At 31.1% G+C, this 20162-nt stretch overlaps 1 protein-coding gene across 4 annotated transcripts in view; it reads left to right on the top strand.

The window, feature by feature from the left end:
- The window catches only part of LOC145260361 (RAC-gamma serine/threonine-protein kinase-like), a 192887-nt gene that overhangs the window by 162913 nt on the left and 9812 nt on the right, over nucleotides 1–20162 (top strand). For all 4 annotated transcript variants that reach the window (XM_080118297.1, XM_080118296.1, XM_080118295.1 and 1 more), the window contains 3 exons: nucleotides 10675–10806; nucleotides 16434–16499; nucleotides 18601–18792. In XM_080118297.1, coding sequence (XP_079974423.1) covers nucleotides 10675–10806; nucleotides 16434–16499; nucleotides 18601–18792 — 390 coding nt within the window. The remainder of the gene's footprint in view (nucleotides 1–10674; nucleotides 10807–16433; nucleotides 16500–18600; nucleotides 18793–20162) is intronic.

Here is a 20162-nt window from a genome sequence, read left to right as displayed (position 1 = left end):
GTTTTCGTTGCAAACCATTTTTGTTTATAAAGGAAGTAACTCCTCCTGTCTTAACTCTGGAAACTTCTTTTTTTGTTTGTTTTATACATTTCTACTTTCATATGTTTAGAGACCAAATAAAACCCACCAACTGTAAATCCCTATTATCAATATAAACTTTATATTGCACAGACACTGTTTCCGAAGGCGTCTACTGTCTTTTTGGACAGAAGGAGACCACACACATCCTCGAGTGGCCTCTTGACTTTAATAAGTGGTGATGCCTTTGTAAAAAAAAAAAAAAAAAATGCTTATTGATATTCAGGCATAATTTTGAATATTTGGATTCTTCAAACTACTGTTCTCCATCTTGAGTGTTATTTGTACGTTTCAATTGATGTAACCTTCGGCCTTCTTCATGTGTTGAACTCTTGAATCTGCTCATAATTTTGAATGAAACCCTTTATTTAATCTACAGGAGTTGTATTCATTAGCCATTACTGGGTAGAAGTTGCACTTGTATTCTGCGTCTTGCTCACACGGAGGATTGAACCATCCACCTCCAGAGAGTGTAACTTTTACAGCTGAATTTTACCAAATACTCTATCCACTGCACTACGGATCCTTGTGGAAATTCTGTGAGATTTCCCAAGTTTGACAAGATACACCTGAAAAAGATTGGGGGTTACATCGACCGAAACGTTTTGACAATAACATTCAAGATGAAAACAGTAATCAAAAGAATCTGACTTGAATAATCAATCCTCATCTAAAAAGAAATTCAGAACTAATTCTGAAAACTCATTTAATTACTCTTACATTTTGCATAAACAAGTTTGTATCACACAAGTAAATATCTTTACTATAATTGAGATTTTGTGTCTGTATGTTTATAAAAGAAAATTTGGGATCTTATTTAAAATGAAGATAGTGCTAAATAATGATGCTCATTGTACAGGGTGGAACAATACATTTATCGCCCTAAAGAAAACAGCACTACAGCTTTATTTTAAAACTTTTATTGAAAAATCAATTCAGGTAACTTGATTATGTAGTAGAGCTGACATCTATTCAGTGTATCAGCCTCAGTCACCGCCTCGATATGGGTCCAGAACTGAGAGCATGCCTTTTCCACAAGCGCTGGTGGGAGCTCAGCGAATACTCGTCGGATAGCGATGATCAGGCTGTTTTTGATGTTGTGGGAGGTCAAGTTGGTGATGTTCTTGACGTCTGACCAAACAAAGTAGTCCAGCTAGTTCAGGTTGGGGGAGGAAGTGGGGGGGGGGCTAGTAAGACGTATGGTACAATGTCATAGTGCTTCTTCTAAAGCCAAGGTTTTTAAATTTGTGGGCCGGTGTCAAGTACTGCCCCACCCCTAGGGTCTGCCAGTGGCCACCTGATTGCGCCAGGAGATCACTGCACTCTTCAGCACATTCAGGTACACTTTGGTGTTCACTTTCAAGCTGACTTCGAAGATGTAAGGTGGCATCACTTGAAACCACACCAAAAACCATAACTGTGGTCGGAAACTTTATTGAGCTGTACTCTCAATCGTTGAACCATCCGGATCTGCATTTTGAGGGTACTGGCAATGGTCCTGTTGTCATAACTTGAATCGGTAGAGAACATAAATTGTATAGCAGCTCATCTTTGATCTTGCACGTTGAACATTGTCACTTCCAGATATGATAGAAGGCTCTTGGAATTTATACACAACTGGCTAACTAGTAGATGGTCTGCGACCAAAAAAGAAAACCGGTCATCTTTTCTAGGACGACAATTTTAGCGTTCCACTTTGTATTTAACTGCATTAATTTAAATAGTAATGAATTAAATAACTTTTGTTACCAGCCAACCTCTCCTTTTGTCCATTAGTCCTCACATTCCATGAGCGATGCTTCTTATGAAGGAGAAAGAATTGCTGTTTTCTTAACAGGTGGTATTTGAAAATTTGTAATCTGCTCATCATATTTATCATTATCATCTATGAATCTATCCCATCTTTGGAGTGACTTTTTCTTTTTAGCTTTGATAATCTTTGACTCCTTAAGAAATAAAATTATGTGAGGACTGTTCCAAAAGAAATGTTTCCTATTTTTTATTCCACCTGAATGGATCAGAGGAGATTGCAAATCACATTATGATGACTAAACTTATGCGTTGATGACCTTAAACTTTTATCTCTCTGTTGCAGGTATTGACAGTGTAAGACTCTAAGAAAGCCACTCCTGTCATGGACGTGCATCAGAAGCAGAGATATGTTATTGAATTTCTCCATGCATAAAAAAATTGGAACTGATCAACATTCACCAACATCTGTTGAACATTTACAAAGCCGATGCAGTTAATGTCAGCATAGTTAGGTGGGTTCGTCGATCTCAGAGCAGTGACAAAGATTTGAGTAACAAAGTGAGCTTTAGACTTTTATGATCAAATTATCAAAAGATGTTGGCAAAAATATAATGAAGAGTGGTAACTATGTAAAAAATTCTGGGGCACAAAAGGTTGATTGTTTTAATGTTTTTGTTTTTTAGTTAAAATTAGGAGGCTTTACTTTTGGAATGACCTGTATATTATTAGGTGTTATATCGTATTGTGTATAGATTTTCAGTATTTACTTCAACACATGAATAGAATTTTGTCGTAGTGTGAAAATACATCTACGGTAAGTAAGCTAGACATTAGCGTCCATCTTTCATCTTTGCAAAGAACCGTCATGCTAAGTCTAAGATATATATGAATGTATGTATGTATAATTTTTGTAAGTGAATTTTGAGTCTTTTTTTTTTTTCCTTGAAACAAAAATATTTTATTTGAGATTTGTTAAAAAAATTTGCAATGTTGGACGAAAATATTTGTGAGATCAAGATTTGCTTTGAAAATGATTCACAATAAATTCAGGGGCAATATTACTGACGTTATTATTATATTATTATTATTACATTATTATATATTACATTATTATACATTATATTATTATATATTATTATATTACTATTACATTATTATATATTATATTATTATATATTATTATATTACTATTACATTATTATACATTATATTATTATATATTATTATATTACTGACGTTATATTTTTTTTATGTGACTGTTTATTTTTTTTTTCATATTATTCTAGCCGAAATACTGTTGGTCCAACAATGAAAATGGTCCTCAACGATAAAAATAAAACATATCCTTTATAAAAGTGTTTTAAACTGTTAAAAAATGCCAAAATTAAAAACCATTATTCTGAAAATCCTCCGTTATACTTGTTGCATATTTTATTGCAAAAGTCACAAAAATGAAGTGCTCAGATGGACTAAATACCATCGTTATATACCTTTAAATGAAGTGCTCAGATGGACTAAATACCATCGTTATATACCTTTAAATGAAGTGCTCAGATGGACTAAATACCATCGTTATATACCTTTAAATGAAGTGCTCAGATGGACTAAATACCATCGTTATATACCTTTAAATGAAGTGCTCAGATTGACTAAATACCATCGTTATATAGCTTTAAAATGTTAGCCAGTTGTGCTCTTATTATAGGGCTTTGTTATAACTTGTCTTAAGTTGTTTACGGATGTCTAACATTAACGCTATTATTGTTAAATCCCTTAATACAAAATGGATTCCAATATTGGATTTCTCGTAACATTTTACTTCTAAGAAGTTGTGTTCAATCTTCATATAGGGCCGCGTTTTGGGCAGAAAGATCCACAGGATATATAGTATAGATTTTTAAGTCTGAAAGTCGATGCTTTCCTTTTTTAATTTTTACTGCAGCGATATGTTTTTTTCAAACGGATTTTCTTCTCTTGCTGCTTATTTATGTGTTTTTTTTTTTTAGCAATATTCTCCTTGTTCCTTTTTTAGTTCGTACATTACGTTTTGAAAAAAGGGAAAATATAATTTTTGAAAGCCAAGCTGTTTAAAAAAAGAAAAAAAAAAGAAAAGAAAAACAAATTTATGAAATGCTAATCTGGCAACCGTGAACAAGAATAGTAGAGTGACCTTCCTTTGATGTTGCCTTGTTTTCGAATATCATAATATGCGATTATTATTGTGATGGTGTGAGAAAGGAATTTGTAATTTCGACGTGCAGGGTAACATTTGAAAGAAAAGGGGCTAAAAAGAAGTGCATTGTCTGCCAAGAGGTGCTGAATTAAGAAATAGGATCAAGACTAAAGTGAAAATAATCAACTTTTATACAAATTATGAATATATATTATTCCTTAATTGGAATTCATTTTTGAGATGAGCATTATATATATTAGTTTATTTTTATTTCGGACTATTATTCTCATCTTTATTAGTTGTTGTTTTCATCTTTATTGGTTGTTGTTTTTCATGACGTTTCAGCCAACTATTCCTCTGGCCTTCATCACGTGGTAACCGCGACGGATAGGAACTTCGAAACAACAACCAATAAAGATGAAAGCAACAACTAATAAAGATGAGAATAATAGTCTGAAATAAAAATAAATGAATAAATATAAACAAATTATAAAGTTTATAGCTTATAGGGAAGTTCAATTTAGAAAAATTTGTGTAAGAACCATATCAATGCTTTTTTTTTTTTTTTTTTTTTTTTTTTTAAATTGAATTTTCACCCCAAACAAGGCATAGTGTCACTTTGATATAGGAGGCTACTATCAGGGACATAAGTTGCAGGGATACTATGTTGGGAGTTGAGCAGCAAGATGCCTGTTTACATTACACTTGATTTTTTGCATGGTAATACAGTTGCAGAAGCAGGAACCTGGAAGGGAATTCCAAAGTCTAGCAGTTCTGAGGGGAAAAAACTTTTAGAGTAGAAGGCATTCTGACATTTGGAGATCTCTGTGTAGGGGTGGGATTTTGCTGTTTGTTGGGCATATTTACATGCTAGTAAGCAAATTAGATAAATAAAGGGTCACATTGAGGAAAATTAAGATTGCATTGCAGATATATGTGCCAAAAGTAGGTGGACAGCATTTTGAATAGGTTTATGTATCAGTTATATTAATGCAATTCTTTATTATAACCCTAACCTGTCCACCTACTTTTGGCTCACCCCCCCCTATATATATATATATATAGGGTGAGCCAAAATTTCTGATTGCAATTAATCCTCCAAACACACACACACATATAATACTACTGCAAACTTTACCAGTATATTACAAACAAGTCTATATATAGAGAGAGAAAGAGATAGATGTAAAAGTGATCATTTTTTTTAAACCTGCACATTGAAATATAAATAGTAAGTATTGATTTCAGAACTTGGAAATGATATTTAAAATTTTAATTATGTTGCAAATTTTATAATTACCAAATATATATATATATATATATATATATATATATATATTTTGATTTCTAACAGTATATTATGTGTTACACTGTTTTTTTTTTTTTTTTGTTGTTGACAGTTGTGTTTGCATAAGTTATACCATTAAATCATTGGTAAATTTTTTTCACAGGGCTAGGAATAAACTAAAAAAAACCATAAAGGGAAGAACGACTGTACAGGATTCAAATTTGAGCCCCTGGGAAGCGTTGTCTTTGCTCAACTAATGAGCTGCACAATTAGATAAAACTTAATTTTTTAAAAATATTAACTTTATAACAAGTTCAATGTATTTACGTGTGCAAATTTGATGTAATAATAGTCACTTTGGTCATATAAACAACATAGATTTAGAAAATGAGTTATTTCTACAAAATTTTCATCTTTTTTTTTTTTATGTGGCTTGTTGAGCAATAAAAGACGATGCTTGAATTAGATGATCCATCTCGTGGGGGTACAGTCAAATTCTATAAAAAAATACAAAAAAGACAACTTTTCGTTATGGTTGATGTTGTGTTTGGAGAAATTGTCATGTCAGGATTATTGGATAATAAAAGTAGACAAACACAATTTATTTGCGGCAGAAATATTAAATTATTTACAGATGATATTCAATGTCCGGCGATGTCGTCATGTTACTTGGGTCTCTTCTATACTTTCTAGTCTTTTTAAGGCCCTATGAAGGGTGATAACTCTGATTTAAAAAAAAAAAATTTTTTTTAAAGGTAAGATAAATGTGAAATGACAAATTAAAAAATTATTATTTTGAATAATATAGTACCAGCCTCTGGTCGACGAGATTATAGAATTGAATGAATGCTTACAATTCTTTAAATAATTCAAGTTTATCACTAAATAAACAATATTTATTAAAAATTTTATTTAATTAAAAATTTAAGACTAAAAATAATGTTTAATTTCTACTAAATATTTTAATCCAGTGTATATATCTGCTACCAAATTCGTGTGTATTAAGTTTAGTTTTTTGGTTTTTGTTTGTTATCAAAGTAATTTTATGAATTTTAATATAAAAAAGCTGAATCCTTTTTTTTTTTTTTTTTTTTTTTAAAGTTCTTGTAGAGTTTTAACCTTTTTTACCTTTAATTGGTCCCAAAATAAGTCTAATATTTAGATTAAAAATCTATTAATCTAACAATTGGGAACATGTTAATCCCCGTATCTTCTCTACCTGCTATAAACAGTTTTCATGGGCTGATAATTTGACCATGTCCACTGACTTACACCAGAATTATACCCTCCTTTATTTTTTATATTTTTTTACTTCAAGTTTTAAAAAAAAAAAGTTAGAAAAGATTAAATCGGTTTATTAACTCCCTCCAAATTCTAAAGATTGTTCACATAGTATAATCTTTGTCTTAAATTCAAGAAGGATAAAAAAAAAAATATGAATATGTATGAAACCATGACAATAAAAACTTGTTTTAATTTAATCCAAATCATGCTCCTTGTATCAAATCTCATAGTCTTATGTATGTTTTTTTTGTGTATGGTGCTTTAAAATCACACAGCCATGAAAGAAACACACTTTATCTTTTTGGCATATTTAAAAAATCAGCTGCTCTATTATATAAACTCTTAAAATTTTCATGTATTCGAATAAACTTGTCCTTTTTATTGTATTTGAAAAGTTTATTTCTTACATTATACTGTTTATGGATGTCTGTGACTATTTTGATGTTTTGTGGCAGAAAACACCAAAAATATATAACATATAATAACAATGTTTGCTTTGTGCTGCTGTAATCAAATACAAGACTGTGCAAGATGGCTGACATTCATAATACTATATGTAATGGTAACAGAAAGAAAAAAAATTATTTCAACTATTTGTTATTAAGATGCACAAAGATTTTACAAAAATTGGACTATTTTAAAGGGTGTTTATTTTATTTTTATTTTTTTACATGTATTTTAATTTTTTAAAAATTTTACATAGTGTAATACTTCAAATTTTAAGAATCACTGCAAACTTTGGTCCAATATACTAAGCTAGTTATGAAGTTTGTCCATGAGTCATTCAGAAAACAAATGCAAGAACTGGTGATTTATATAATAGTTCTGAAAACTTTGTTTACCCACATTTCTTTGTTGCTTTTGTTAATTTTGTTCAGTTTATAGAAAGGGACATAAGTGTAGTATCTGTTCTTCAGATGCTGCATTTGAATTTCTTGTTCTTTGTCAGTGGAAGAGACATCATTCACGACTGAGACAATTTTTATTTTTGTTCCTTTTCTCCACATTAAAAAATTACCCTGGTGTCTAACTCTGTCCCATGGGGAGGCATTGTAAATAGGAACTCTGTCAATCAATAATTAAAATGGATTTTAGTTTATTTGGAACTTTTGATACCAATCCTATTCTAGTCAAATATATATTAAGTTTGCTGCCTGGCTAAGACAATACACAACTAGTTGTTTAAAGGGCTTCAATTTTTTTCGTTTTTGATTTTATAGGAAATTATGGTTAAAAACAGTTTGTGTTGGGTCAAATAGTTACAATTAACGCAATGTCAATCAATCTGTGCAAGAATTCTTCTCTGATGCACCTGACTTGTTCCTTCCAACCATTTCTGTCAAACCTTGTCAGAAAGAATGCATACAGTGTCTTCTACAAGTTGGTCAATGTAGATGTGGTTGTTGTGAGGTTGTCCAACTGATCTCTGCTGCATAATGAATTTGATAAGAGAGTGTCACTAATATGTTCTGACCTCTCTAAAATTTCGATCTCTGCCTATAAACAAAAACGGCTTCTGTCATCACATTTTTGTGCAAATATAACTCAAATATTTTAATGTATTTATTTTCATCAATTTTGTTTAATATAAATATGATGCCTTGTGTGCAAAGTCAGCGATTTTGAATTTAATCTGTTCAGATTAAAATATTCTGATTCCGGTATCATGTATGTTTGATGACAAAAAAAAAAAAACTGACATGGGTAGACCCCACCCACCCCTCTCACCTCATGTCTTGTATCAGTTTTTACCATCATATGCAGATTACTATTTTTCCTGATAAAATCTTTTCAAAATAGACAAAATATAAACTGTCACTATGAGAGGATTTAATTGTTTTTTCTGCACACACACACACACACACACACACACACACACACACACACACACACACACACACGAACGAGGCATTCCAAAGATAATGCCTCCTATTTTTTATTTCACTCTAGTGGATCAGTGGATGGCAAATTGCATTTTTATAATGACTGAACTTATGCATTCCTAATCTGAAAGTTTCATCACTGTTGCAGATATTGATGGTGTGAGCCTCTAAGAAAGCAAACCCTGTCATGGATGTGCATCAAAATCAGATGAGTCATTGAATTCCTGGCAAAAGTGTGGTGTTGACTATGTAGAAAAATAAATTCCGGAGCACAAAGGTCGCTTGTTTTAATGATACTACCCCAACCTTCGTAGCTCTTTAACTTTTTGAGTAAAAAAAAAGCAGGAGGCTCTTTTTCGAACAACTCCTATATATATATAGCCATAAAATATATATATATATATATATATATATAGACCAAATTTAAACCTGTTCGAAAACATTCTTTATTTTAGATTGTGAAATTAAAAATAAAAATGAATGCGTCAGCTGACTGGTTTCGAAGCTCGCTCTTTGAATTTTAGTGCAGACTTTTTTTCCATCCTTAGTAAGTTGCACTCTCTTTACCATCTCAAAATTCTAGAAACTATATACATTAAGACTGTGAGACCTTCTTTTTGCAAACAAAAAGAGAATCTCTTAGGGCTTACATTTTTTTTTTATATATACATATATATATATATATATTTTTACCCCCTTACTTTTTCATCTCCGATTCATTGTTCCCCCCTTTTCTTTTTAAAACGTAATTAAGCTCGATTTTAGCTCTGTTGAGCGAGCTGCGAAACCGGTCAGCTGACGCATTCATTTTTATTTTTTAATTTCACAACCTAAAATAATGTTTTCGAACAGGTTTAAATTTGGTCTTTACATAGCCATAATAAAATTTTGTACCCTGCAAAAAAAAAAAAATATATATATATATGTTAAATGAAATATGAGGAATAAAAGTTATATGTAACTTTAATATATCATCAGAACAATAAAGAAAACATAAAGTGAAAATTAAGATATATATTACCATTTTATCATATTCCTTTATTCTCATTTCATATCTAATATCATTAAGCCAGTTTTTCCTATATTTGCATTTTGTATAATTCTGGCCCTTCTCTTCTGATGGGCTTTGAAATACCATGGCCGAAAGACGTTTTTTTTTTTTCTCCCCTTATTGTTCTGATGATATAAAGTTATGTATAATTTTTATTCCTTATTTTTCATTTAATATTATTGTTTGCTCATCTTAAGTGTTAAACTTTTCTTATCTTGATAAGTTTTGATTTTTTAAAGATTTACTCTTTGATAACTTAAATGTATTATATATATATATATATATATATATATATATATATATATATATACACACACACACACTAGTGAGCTTTAACACACTTATGTAATCTTGATTAAAAACGTGTGTGTGTGTATGTGACCTATGCAATAAACTGTAAGAGCAAGACTGGGCTGAAGAGTCACCTTGATTCCCACAGAAGATAGAAACTGCATCTTTATCACAACTTCACATGCATGTGTATAAATGTATAAAAAATAAAATAAAAAAATAAGAAAATAAATAATTAAATAAAAACAAATTATAAAATGACAAAAAAAAACTTTAAGTACATGAAAATAGATAAATAATAAACAATAAAGAAAAGGAAAGATGTCTTCTGTCAAGAAGTGACAATCACTAATATATATATATATATATATATATGTATGTATGTATATATATATATATAAATTATTATCTGTTTGTGTAAGTATTTAGATTTAGAGATGTTTATCAATTATAACCCTTATCCCTGAGTGGCTTCCGGGCCTTGATAAGTGGTAACCACCGTGTAAAAAAAAAAGAAAAAAATTATCCAAGAACTCAGTTCAACTTTTACATGGATCTCATCTTACCCGTCTCTCCCTCTTTCAAATATGGAAGTGTAGTTTTTAAAATTTTTTTCAGTCCTATAACTTTTCAATGTAGATGGCTTCTTTAGTTAACATGGTATTTTTAGTTATAGTTTTTCATAAGTTTTGTATTCATTTCATCTTTATCAAAAGAAAAATTTTTTGGATAAAGAACAGATAATCGTTCGAAATAGCAACAATCATTATCATTTAAATGTTTTTATCTTTTTTTTTTTTTTGTCAGAAATTATTTTTAGCCAAATCCCACATAAATCTATTTAAACATATAATTGTTTCTATTTTCTTTTCAGTCGCTTGATGATTTTGAGTTCCTCAAAGTTCTAGGCAAGGGTACGTTTGGCAAAGTAATCTTGTGCCGTGAAAAAGCTACCAGTGACCTTTATGCCATTAAAATATTGAAAAAGGCCGTCATTGTAGCAAAGGTAAGTTCTTTTTTGGTGTTTTTATTTTTACTCTTTTCCTTTTTTATTCAAAGAAAAGGCAAATTCTATCAGTTTTATTTTTATTTATATATATATATATATATATATATATATATATACAAAACAAAAAACAAATAAAATAACATCTGTGTAAATCGCAATATATCCAAACAGTCGTGCAAGATGGTCCAGTGGTAAGAGTTTAGCCTTCTTCTCATGAGATTCCGATTTTGAATCTCACTAGATTCAGCCACTCTGATGAGTTGTAGACGATGGAACACATGTCAGTGGATAATTATATTTTAAAAACTATATATATATATATAGAGAGAAAATAAAAAAGGAACAAACCGTATTATGTGTTCACCAACGTTTCGTCTTTATTTCGAGACTTCCTCTGGGTGAAATAAAGACGAAACGTTGGTGAACACATAATACGGTTTGTTCCTTTTTTATTTTCTCTATTTTGTCGGAATACTATTTCCATTATTTTCATCATATATATATATGAGAGAGATTAAATGAAATTGTTGAAATACTTTCAGATTACAGATATATGTATAACATTGTAAACCTAAAGTTCATATAAATATTAGTATCAATATTTATAAAACAAACCAAATAAATAAAGCTCAATATATGAGATAGAGCAATAATATGAACTAGCGGGACATGTGGAAATTCCAAATTTTCAACAATTTAATAATACTAGCAGTAACAGTAGAAATTCCACAGGGGACTCATTCATATGTAATATATTGATGTTGGCATTCTGTAGATGTTCAGCATAAATGGAGATGCTCTGATATTATTGTAGCTCTTTTGTTAAAACTGCAGAAATATTTATCTTAGCTAGCAGTGACACCCGGCATAGCCCAGTCATAAAGTACGCTTAAATATTGCAGATTCTGTATATATTATTACAGAGTTAATGTTCTATTGATTTTTATATATTATAAAGTTGTGATTTCAAAAATGAAAAAAATATATATTGGATGCATCAGCTTGAATTGAAACCCAAACCAAAACTTATGAAAAAAAAAATATATATATATATAAACTTGAGTTCTTACAGCCATAACCGAAACCAAAACTTATGAAGAATTTTTGATTAAAATTATTTATATAAAAAAAAAAAAGGTGACTCAAGTGCCATGAGCTATAATCGAAAACAAAACTTATGAAGAATTCTTGGTAAAATTATTTATTACAAGAAATGGAAGTCCATAACAATTAAATGACTCGGATGTAAGCGTGACACAGAAAATAAATAACACCCGCTATCATATATATATATATATATATATATATATATATATATATATATATATATATATAAAAGCGAAAATGTATGTATGTATGTTTGTATGTCTGCTAAAAACTTTTGACCGACGGAACAAAAATTCACAAACTTGGTATCATATTAAAGCCCCACCCTCCGGACGATAAATATCGAAAAATTAGCCAAAAAGGACCATCAGAAGTGCGTCAACTGATCGATTTTCTGCAGGGGAGGGGGGGGGGCAAAAAAAAGTAACATTTTAATGTTAAACATTACATATTTTAAATCAATTTATAACTGCCCCCAAAAATACGGGCGCCAACTCTTCTACATAAAGTATACACAGGGCCATTTATTTTGGGTCAACTTGTATTTAAAACCCGCTGAGTCATGTCACGTGATCTTGACGTCAGCAAGCTCTAATGGCAGTCTGAATTTAAAAATTGTTGTTATCGGTAAAAAAACATTTAACCCTCACACAAGCTAAACTATGAACTTCTACGCTATGACAACGTTACCAAAGTTATTAGCACATTAAAAATAGTTAGATACGATAGTTAAATGAAAAATAACAAGCCAAAAATGTGAAAAAAAAAAAATATGCTTACAAAAAATATTAACAATCAAAGTTTTTACAAAAAAAAAAACAGCCAGACGCCATTTTCTTTTTTAGTCTTAGAGTAAGGAAGACGAAGTGAGAGAGAGAGAGAGAGACACACATACGCAAACGCAAACACAGAGAGAGAGAGAGAGAGAGACAGATAGAGAGAGATGTCTAGACAGGAAACGAAATACGTAATTTAATAAACGCTAATATGAAGTAAAACAAAAAAAATAAAATACTGCTACGTCATCTCGTAACGCTCCCGCGATGACCTCATTTAGTGGCTATCTGTCAATCAAACCTCTTTCACTCGTTTTATAAGCCTTATTTTAACACTATAATCAATTCCTCTTACTCTTGGCCTAGACGGTTAAATGGTTGGAGTTTGTTTTACCTCCGCGTCAAGGCTTCCGGGTTCAATCCAGCCTCACGACCAAAACTATTTTTTTTTTTTCTTTTACATCTTTAGACACGCGGGCAACGTTTATTTATTTTTTTTACTTCGCTTATTCTTTAGTTTACTCCCCCCCCCCCCTTACACACAGCGTTTTTTTTTTTTTTTTCGCTGTTTTTTTTTTTGTTTTGGTTTTTCCAATTTTTTTAACATCGTTTCAGGGTTATTACTTATCCCCCTCCATACACACACCTACAAACACCCGGGCAACGCCGGGTACCCCCCCCCCTCCCCCTCCCCCTCGCTAGTATTAATATATAGATGAAAATTTTGAATTATGTCAAGTTAAAAATTTACAACAAATTTATTGTTTGAAAAGGAATACAAAAAATAGTTTTGGATTTTCAATGAATGGCTCGTCTCATAAATGCATCTCGTTAACCCCCACTTCCTTTAGTTTTAATGTTAATGTTTTTTTTTTATGTTCATATTGAGTTTAAATGCTTGACACCGTCTTAGAAAATTTCTAAGACTTGAAACTCAGTCCTGTAGGAAATAGGGTTAATGAGTGTCAGGTAGACTGTAAGGCGACACTTTGTTGATCGGTAATGGTGGAACTTGAGTAGGGTTTGATTATTTCAGAGAACGGCTCAACAAGAACTTGTTTACATTAGATTTGAAAACGATCATGTTACAGTCAGCTGGGAAGCAGCCCTTCAGTATTGTGTTTCACAGACACAGTTTTGAGAAAGTAACTTTGCTCATAGCATTTTCGTTTAGCTTTAGACACTGATCATGAGGGAAATTATTGACAGTTGTTGTAGCTAGATAAGTATTTGTTGCAAATGTTTTGCAGGAGGAGAACCCTAGATTGAAGCCCAGTCGAGCACCTTCCATTAAAATAATGATAGAGTAGAGATAAACTCGCAATGTCTCTTCTATAGGAAATAGGGAGGCAAAAAGATTGAAACTCAGTTGAGTACCTGACATAAAATAGCAATGGAGCAGAGATTATTTTTTAATTAATTAAAAACAAGCATAAAAATGATTTTAAAAAAAGTTTGATAGTAATACGATTGATGCACTTCTAAACAGATGATGAAATGATTATTATAACTTGAATGTAAATATCAGGGAATCTAGTACATATTATCTCCCTTTAATTGATATTTTAAAGGTATTTACAAATAAATTTGAACAATGGGTTCTCCGTGCAGTGTTACATATGCGTGGGGGGAGGGAAGTATAGTGTCTGCCTTCTGGGGGGGGGGTATGAAATAAAAGCAGAAGTACCTTTTGATATCTTCAAATCTCTTGACTGTGTCAGCTCCCCTGGAACAAAAGTTCATAACAATGCAAGTCTCATTCTCTGGACAATTAGGACTTTATTTGTTTCATGGTTGAATGGCACGCTCCTTTTTCTCTGCCTGTCCTTAGAAGGAGGTTGGAAATTTCTCTATCGATTTATCTTCCATACAAAGCTACCTCTTGTCGCTCCCATGAGAATCTTCATCTTCTCACGACTTTGTCGAACTCAGCTCTAAACCGTGGATTGTAGACTAACTCTCTATGCACATGCTCCCTCCTTTTTTTTTTTTTTTTTTATTAAGGTGTGTGTATGGGGCTGAAATTCTTGTTAACCAGCTTGCACTCAAAGTACACTCACTGGCCTGTTTCGTGACGCCTTATGACTTGGATTTATATTTGACGGCTTTTTTTAGAATAGATATTGTTCCTTTTATGGCTGCAATATGTATTTCATTCCAGGTACTTAAGATTCTTTTTCACTAGACGAGTTACTCCTATCACAACCGGTATCATGTCTTTCAGAGACCATGTCATTTTTAAATCATTCTTGAAGTCTTGATACTTGGTTATCTTTTACTGTTCAGCTCTATTAAGGCCATAGTCATTTGGGACGGTGACATTGATAATGAGCGCATTTTTTTCAGTCTTGTTTCATATCACAATGTCTTGTCTTTATATTAGTCTATTTTGGAGAGTTAGGAATTAAAAATATTTCCATTAAAAAAAAAAAAAAATATCTGCCAATTTCAGTCATTTTAGTTATTTGGGGTGATAAGTTATTTTCAGGAATGATGGTAATAATATTAAAATGTTTTTGCTTAATATGGAGTGTATGACTCCCAGAATATTGATGATCTTATTTATAACTATGCGTTAGGACAGTCAACCAATGAGAAGCCTTCGACCACATTATAAAAATATTGAATTTTGGATTCCTGTCAGTTCGCTATCAGTCTCTATCTTCATACGACTGAACCACTTTTGATTGGGATTACATTGATTTTTCACCGACTGGATTTACTGCCGCCATCTTTGTTGTACAGAATTACTCAACACTCCAGATTGTAACTGCATTGATTCTTCATCGACTAGATTTATTACTTTGTTCTACAGAAGTATTCAACACTTAACAAATAACATTAGTTTTGAATTCAAAGTTTTAGCACAATTTATTAAACACGATTAGGACTTGTGTCCTGGCATTGAACACTGCAATGATATGCACTTTATTTTGTCATTCTCACATGTTGATATATTTTGGGATATAAATATAGAGTGAGGAAGGATATTAGGTGGAGTAAAATGTTTTGTTATATTTTTGCTACTTTTGCTGTTGTCATGAAGGTAATGAACCAGAATGTAAATAAAATGTTGACTTTGTTTGGTGTTGGGACGATTAATTTGAATCAGAAAAATCCGTGCTTATTTTCTGATGCCAGAAACGATTTTTATTTTTTTCATCTTTCGTTTACAACAGAATTTTTCATTATGGCACTCATGATAAAATAATAAACATTAACTGATCTTAATCTATCAGTAAAGCTTTATAGACCATCTTCTAAAAGTGTATTTTATGTTTACATGGGTTTTTACAGTAATCTGAAAAGAAAAAATTTAAAACAACTCTATATAGCTAAATATTTAGAGGTTATAAATAATTGGAATCTGGAATTTAAAACAGAATTAGTGATTGCATTAGAATCGGGAAAATATTTTAATCATCCCATCACTATCTGGTACTGTCTAAGTTTACTGTCCAAGCACAGCTTCGAAACCCTTGGTTTTAGAATGGCCTGATCTTCAAATTGCTTATAGTCCAAAGTAAATTTCTTGAACAGTCTGATTACTATGATCCACTCTGCCGCCGCTGTTTTGCATAGGAAGCATCTTTGGTTGCTTCCACAGTTTGTACTCATTGAGATTTAGATCAAGTTGAAAGTTTACTGGCTTTCAAATTACACATGGAAAGGAGGGGGTGAAACAATGTCAACACGTCACATAGTGTTCAAATAAAATAATTGTATTTTTTCTATTTTTAGGATGAAATCGCTCACACTCTTACAGAAAATAGGGTTTTACAAAATACCAGACATCCATTTTTAACAGTAAGTAAACAATTTTTATTTTAAAAAAACATTTTTTTTATTGAATTTGTATTTCAGTTTTTGATTTTGAATTATTTGCATTGAACTACTGTTCTCTATCTTGAATATTATTTTCACAACAATTTGTCCAACTTGGGTATCTTTTTTTTCCATTTAAGCTTCCCAAAATTCATGCACGAATTGTCTGCGAGGACCCATGGCTTAACAGATAAGGTAGTTGGTAAAATTCAGTCCTAAGTCTCTTCTAGAGATTGAAGGTCTAATCTTCAGTGCAAGCAATGCTAAGAATATAATTGCAAATTACTTAAGACTTCTACCTGGTCATGGCTGACAGAATGAGACCATGCTATTCCTGTAGATTAAGTACATGGCTCTGTTCGAAATTTTGTCCAGAGTTTGATAGAAAATTCTTTAATTCCACCAGATATATCCAAAGAAGGTTAGAGTATACACCGTTCGAAGTGCAAAAATAAAACTCAAGATGAGAACAGTGGTCTGAATAATACAAAGAATACAAATTATCAATCCTCATCTGAAAAAAAAAAAAAAAAATTCCTGTGTTTTTTGTTTGTGTTCACCAGCAGCAGTTTCATATTTTTGCCTAATGTAGCTATAACTATACTTTTATGAAAAGAGAGATGAATATTAATAAAAAAAATGTTTTTAATTAATTGTATTTATTTAGATTTAACTATATTTTATGAAAAGGGAGATGAATATTAATAAAAAAAATTACTAAATTTATTGTATTTATTTAGATTTAACTATATTGTATGAAAAGAGAGATGAATATTAATAAAAAAAAAAATTTGAATTTATTCATTGTATATTATGATGTAATATAACAGTTAAAAAAAAAATAAAAATAAATAAAAACAAACTTTCCCTGAGTGTCAAAGCTCCATGAATTAAATAGAATCTATTTGTTTACAAAATATGTGCATTCAAACAAAATCTACACTTTAATCATACACAAGAATATGTGCCTAATTCCCCACCCAGATTGCTCCTCTGTAAATCTGGCATCTATCACGGTTGCTCCTTACACTTTATAAGCAATATACTTTGTTTGAGGTGGAAACAAAGGTGTTTAAAAAAAAAAAAATTTGGTTGACACGTAAAACCTAACAACCAACCGATCATATATAAATACAAGAAAATCATCACAAAAGTTTTCATTACTTACGTCTACAGAATTTCTGAAACCACCTTCATACTGTTCAATGACTTGTGAACCATTCCTCCTATTTGAGAGTTGTTATCATCACAAGAACGCGACCAAACCCGATAGCTGGAAACAGAAGACGCCAAACCATGCAGTTGCAGTACTAGTTTTAACTCGCTTAGAAATGTTCATAAATTATTACTGAAATATGATTCTTAAAAAAAAAAAAAAAAAAAAAAAAAGAATATAAGGAAATATACAGCACTGCATTATGTTTTATTTAGAATTCAATATGGCTGCCATCATTTGCCACAGGGTTTTCAAGTGGCCTGACTACTGCATCAACTAATTTCACAAGGCACTTTTTAGTTTCCTTTTTTTTTTTTTTTTTTTTATTACTTATATGAAAGTGAAAATAAAAACCACTCAGGGCTGAGGGTTTATGAGATGCATAGATTGAAAGTTGAATGACGAATGGCTTCAAAATCTCTACATACCGTCCACTCAAAATAACAACCTAATCAGAAAATAGCAATTCTTTTCCCCTTTGTCAGAAACAATATTCATGAAATGTGAAAATAAACAGACAAAATTGAGGGGGGAAGGTACAAGAGCACCCACCCACCCCCAATTTTGTCCTTTAGCTGTCACATTCTATGGGCAAAAATAAAAAAAACGCTGAGAAGGATGAATTTTTATGTGAGGTGATGTAGGTATGCAGACCTTTCTCAAGAGTGTCCAAGGCAATCTAGTTTCGTGCCTGAAATATTCTATTGAACTCATATGACTCTAACGCTATCACTCTGATTCAGGATCTGGAAGTTGTGGTGAAACAATTCCTGTTATTATATCCTTTTTTTTTTTTTTTTTTCCTCTCAATTTCTCCCTAGGAACAATACTGTTGTGAAAACTGATCCCACGAATTTGTTTTTGCAGCAATTGAAGTATTCATTCCAGACGTCTGACAGGTTATGTTTTGTTATGGAATATGTAAATGGAGGTGAACTGTTTTTCCATTTATCACGAGAGCGTGTGTTCACTGAAGACAGAACACGTTTTTACGGGGCAGAAATTATCTCGGCTTTGGGTTATTTGCACGAAAATAACATTGTTTATCGCGATTTGAAGGTGAGACACTTTCACTTATTTTCTTTCTTTCTCTCTCGTGTGTGTGCATGTATACATATATCAGTATTGGGATGATTCATCAGAATCGGGAATCAAAAAATCAGGATTTTTGAGGTATCAGAATCAGAAAAATTTGTGCCTATTTTTTGATGCCTCAAAATGATTCTTTTTATCGTTTTTATTTTTTTGTTTTTGTTTAAAACTTAATTCTCTTCAGCTCATGTTAATGAAATGATAAATATTTATTGATTTTAAACTTTCAGTAAAAATAAAATCTATAGATCACACTGATAAGTGTATTTTTACAATTGCGAAAATATATGCACATCTTATATGGATTTTTTTTTTTTTTTTTTGCACTAATCCAACCCCCTCCCTCCAACAAACTACTTTATAATTAAAAATTTAAATGGAATCGGTAATTGTATTGGAATCGGGGGGAAAAATGTTGGAACTTTCCCATCATTTATATATATATATATATATTTAGATGACCCATGTAAATTATGCCTCCATGAAAAATTTGCTATCCTGTACTTTAAAGAACCCCAAAATCTATTAAACTATAGACGAGAAATAGCAAACAATTGTGTTCACAAAATAAAACTTACTCTAGGATAGCAATACAAAATAGCTTTAAAACTAGCAAAAACAATAGAAAACAAACAAATAAATTAAATAAACATGAATATACATAAACGACCACACACATATATATATATATATATATATATGTGCATGTATGTGTGTACACATATGTATATTTATATATAAAAAAAAGAGCAGAAATGAGGAAAATCGTCTGCCTTAAACCTAGTTCTAAAACAGATCCTTTGTTCGATAAAATGCATGCCCATTGGCTGATAGGAAGGGGCGCGGTGGATACTAGAAAGCTGATTGGCTAACTAAAATCCTCAGCATATATAAAACGAAAAACAACCACAGAATTCACGCATAAGCCTGACGAATCCTATAGTGGATGAAACGCCGAATATTCAGTGTAGCTTAATCGCCATATATATTTTATAAATTACTAACTAGCTCTACCTACGTATTGAGCACTTTTAAAGTAAATACTTAAAGTTTACGCATAAATCTATACTTTTGTATATTAATTTTACGTGAGTAAATGAAGTAGTTATATATATATATATATATATATATATATATATATATTACAGGTTTTGAGGACTGGTTTCTTCTGTGAAAAGCAACCATTTATTAAGTCGCCTGAGGAGGACTTCTGGTTTTAGCCCATCATTTGTCTGAAATGTTCGCATGTTCAGTATTACAACCATGTAAATTTGTTTATATTAATAAAATTATCTTTCTCTTTTATTGAGCTTTCTTAATAACCTTGTTAAATTCAT

The sequence above is a fragment of the Euprymna scolopes genome, chromosome 36, assembly GCF_053919585.1.
Source record: "Euprymna scolopes isolate OS-2025 chromosome 36, ASM5391958v1, whole genome shotgun sequence".
Lineage (NCBI taxonomy): Eukaryota > Metazoa > Mollusca > Cephalopoda > Sepiida > Sepiolidae > Euprymna > Euprymna scolopes.
This window is presented reverse-complemented; position numbering and strand designations above follow the sequence as displayed.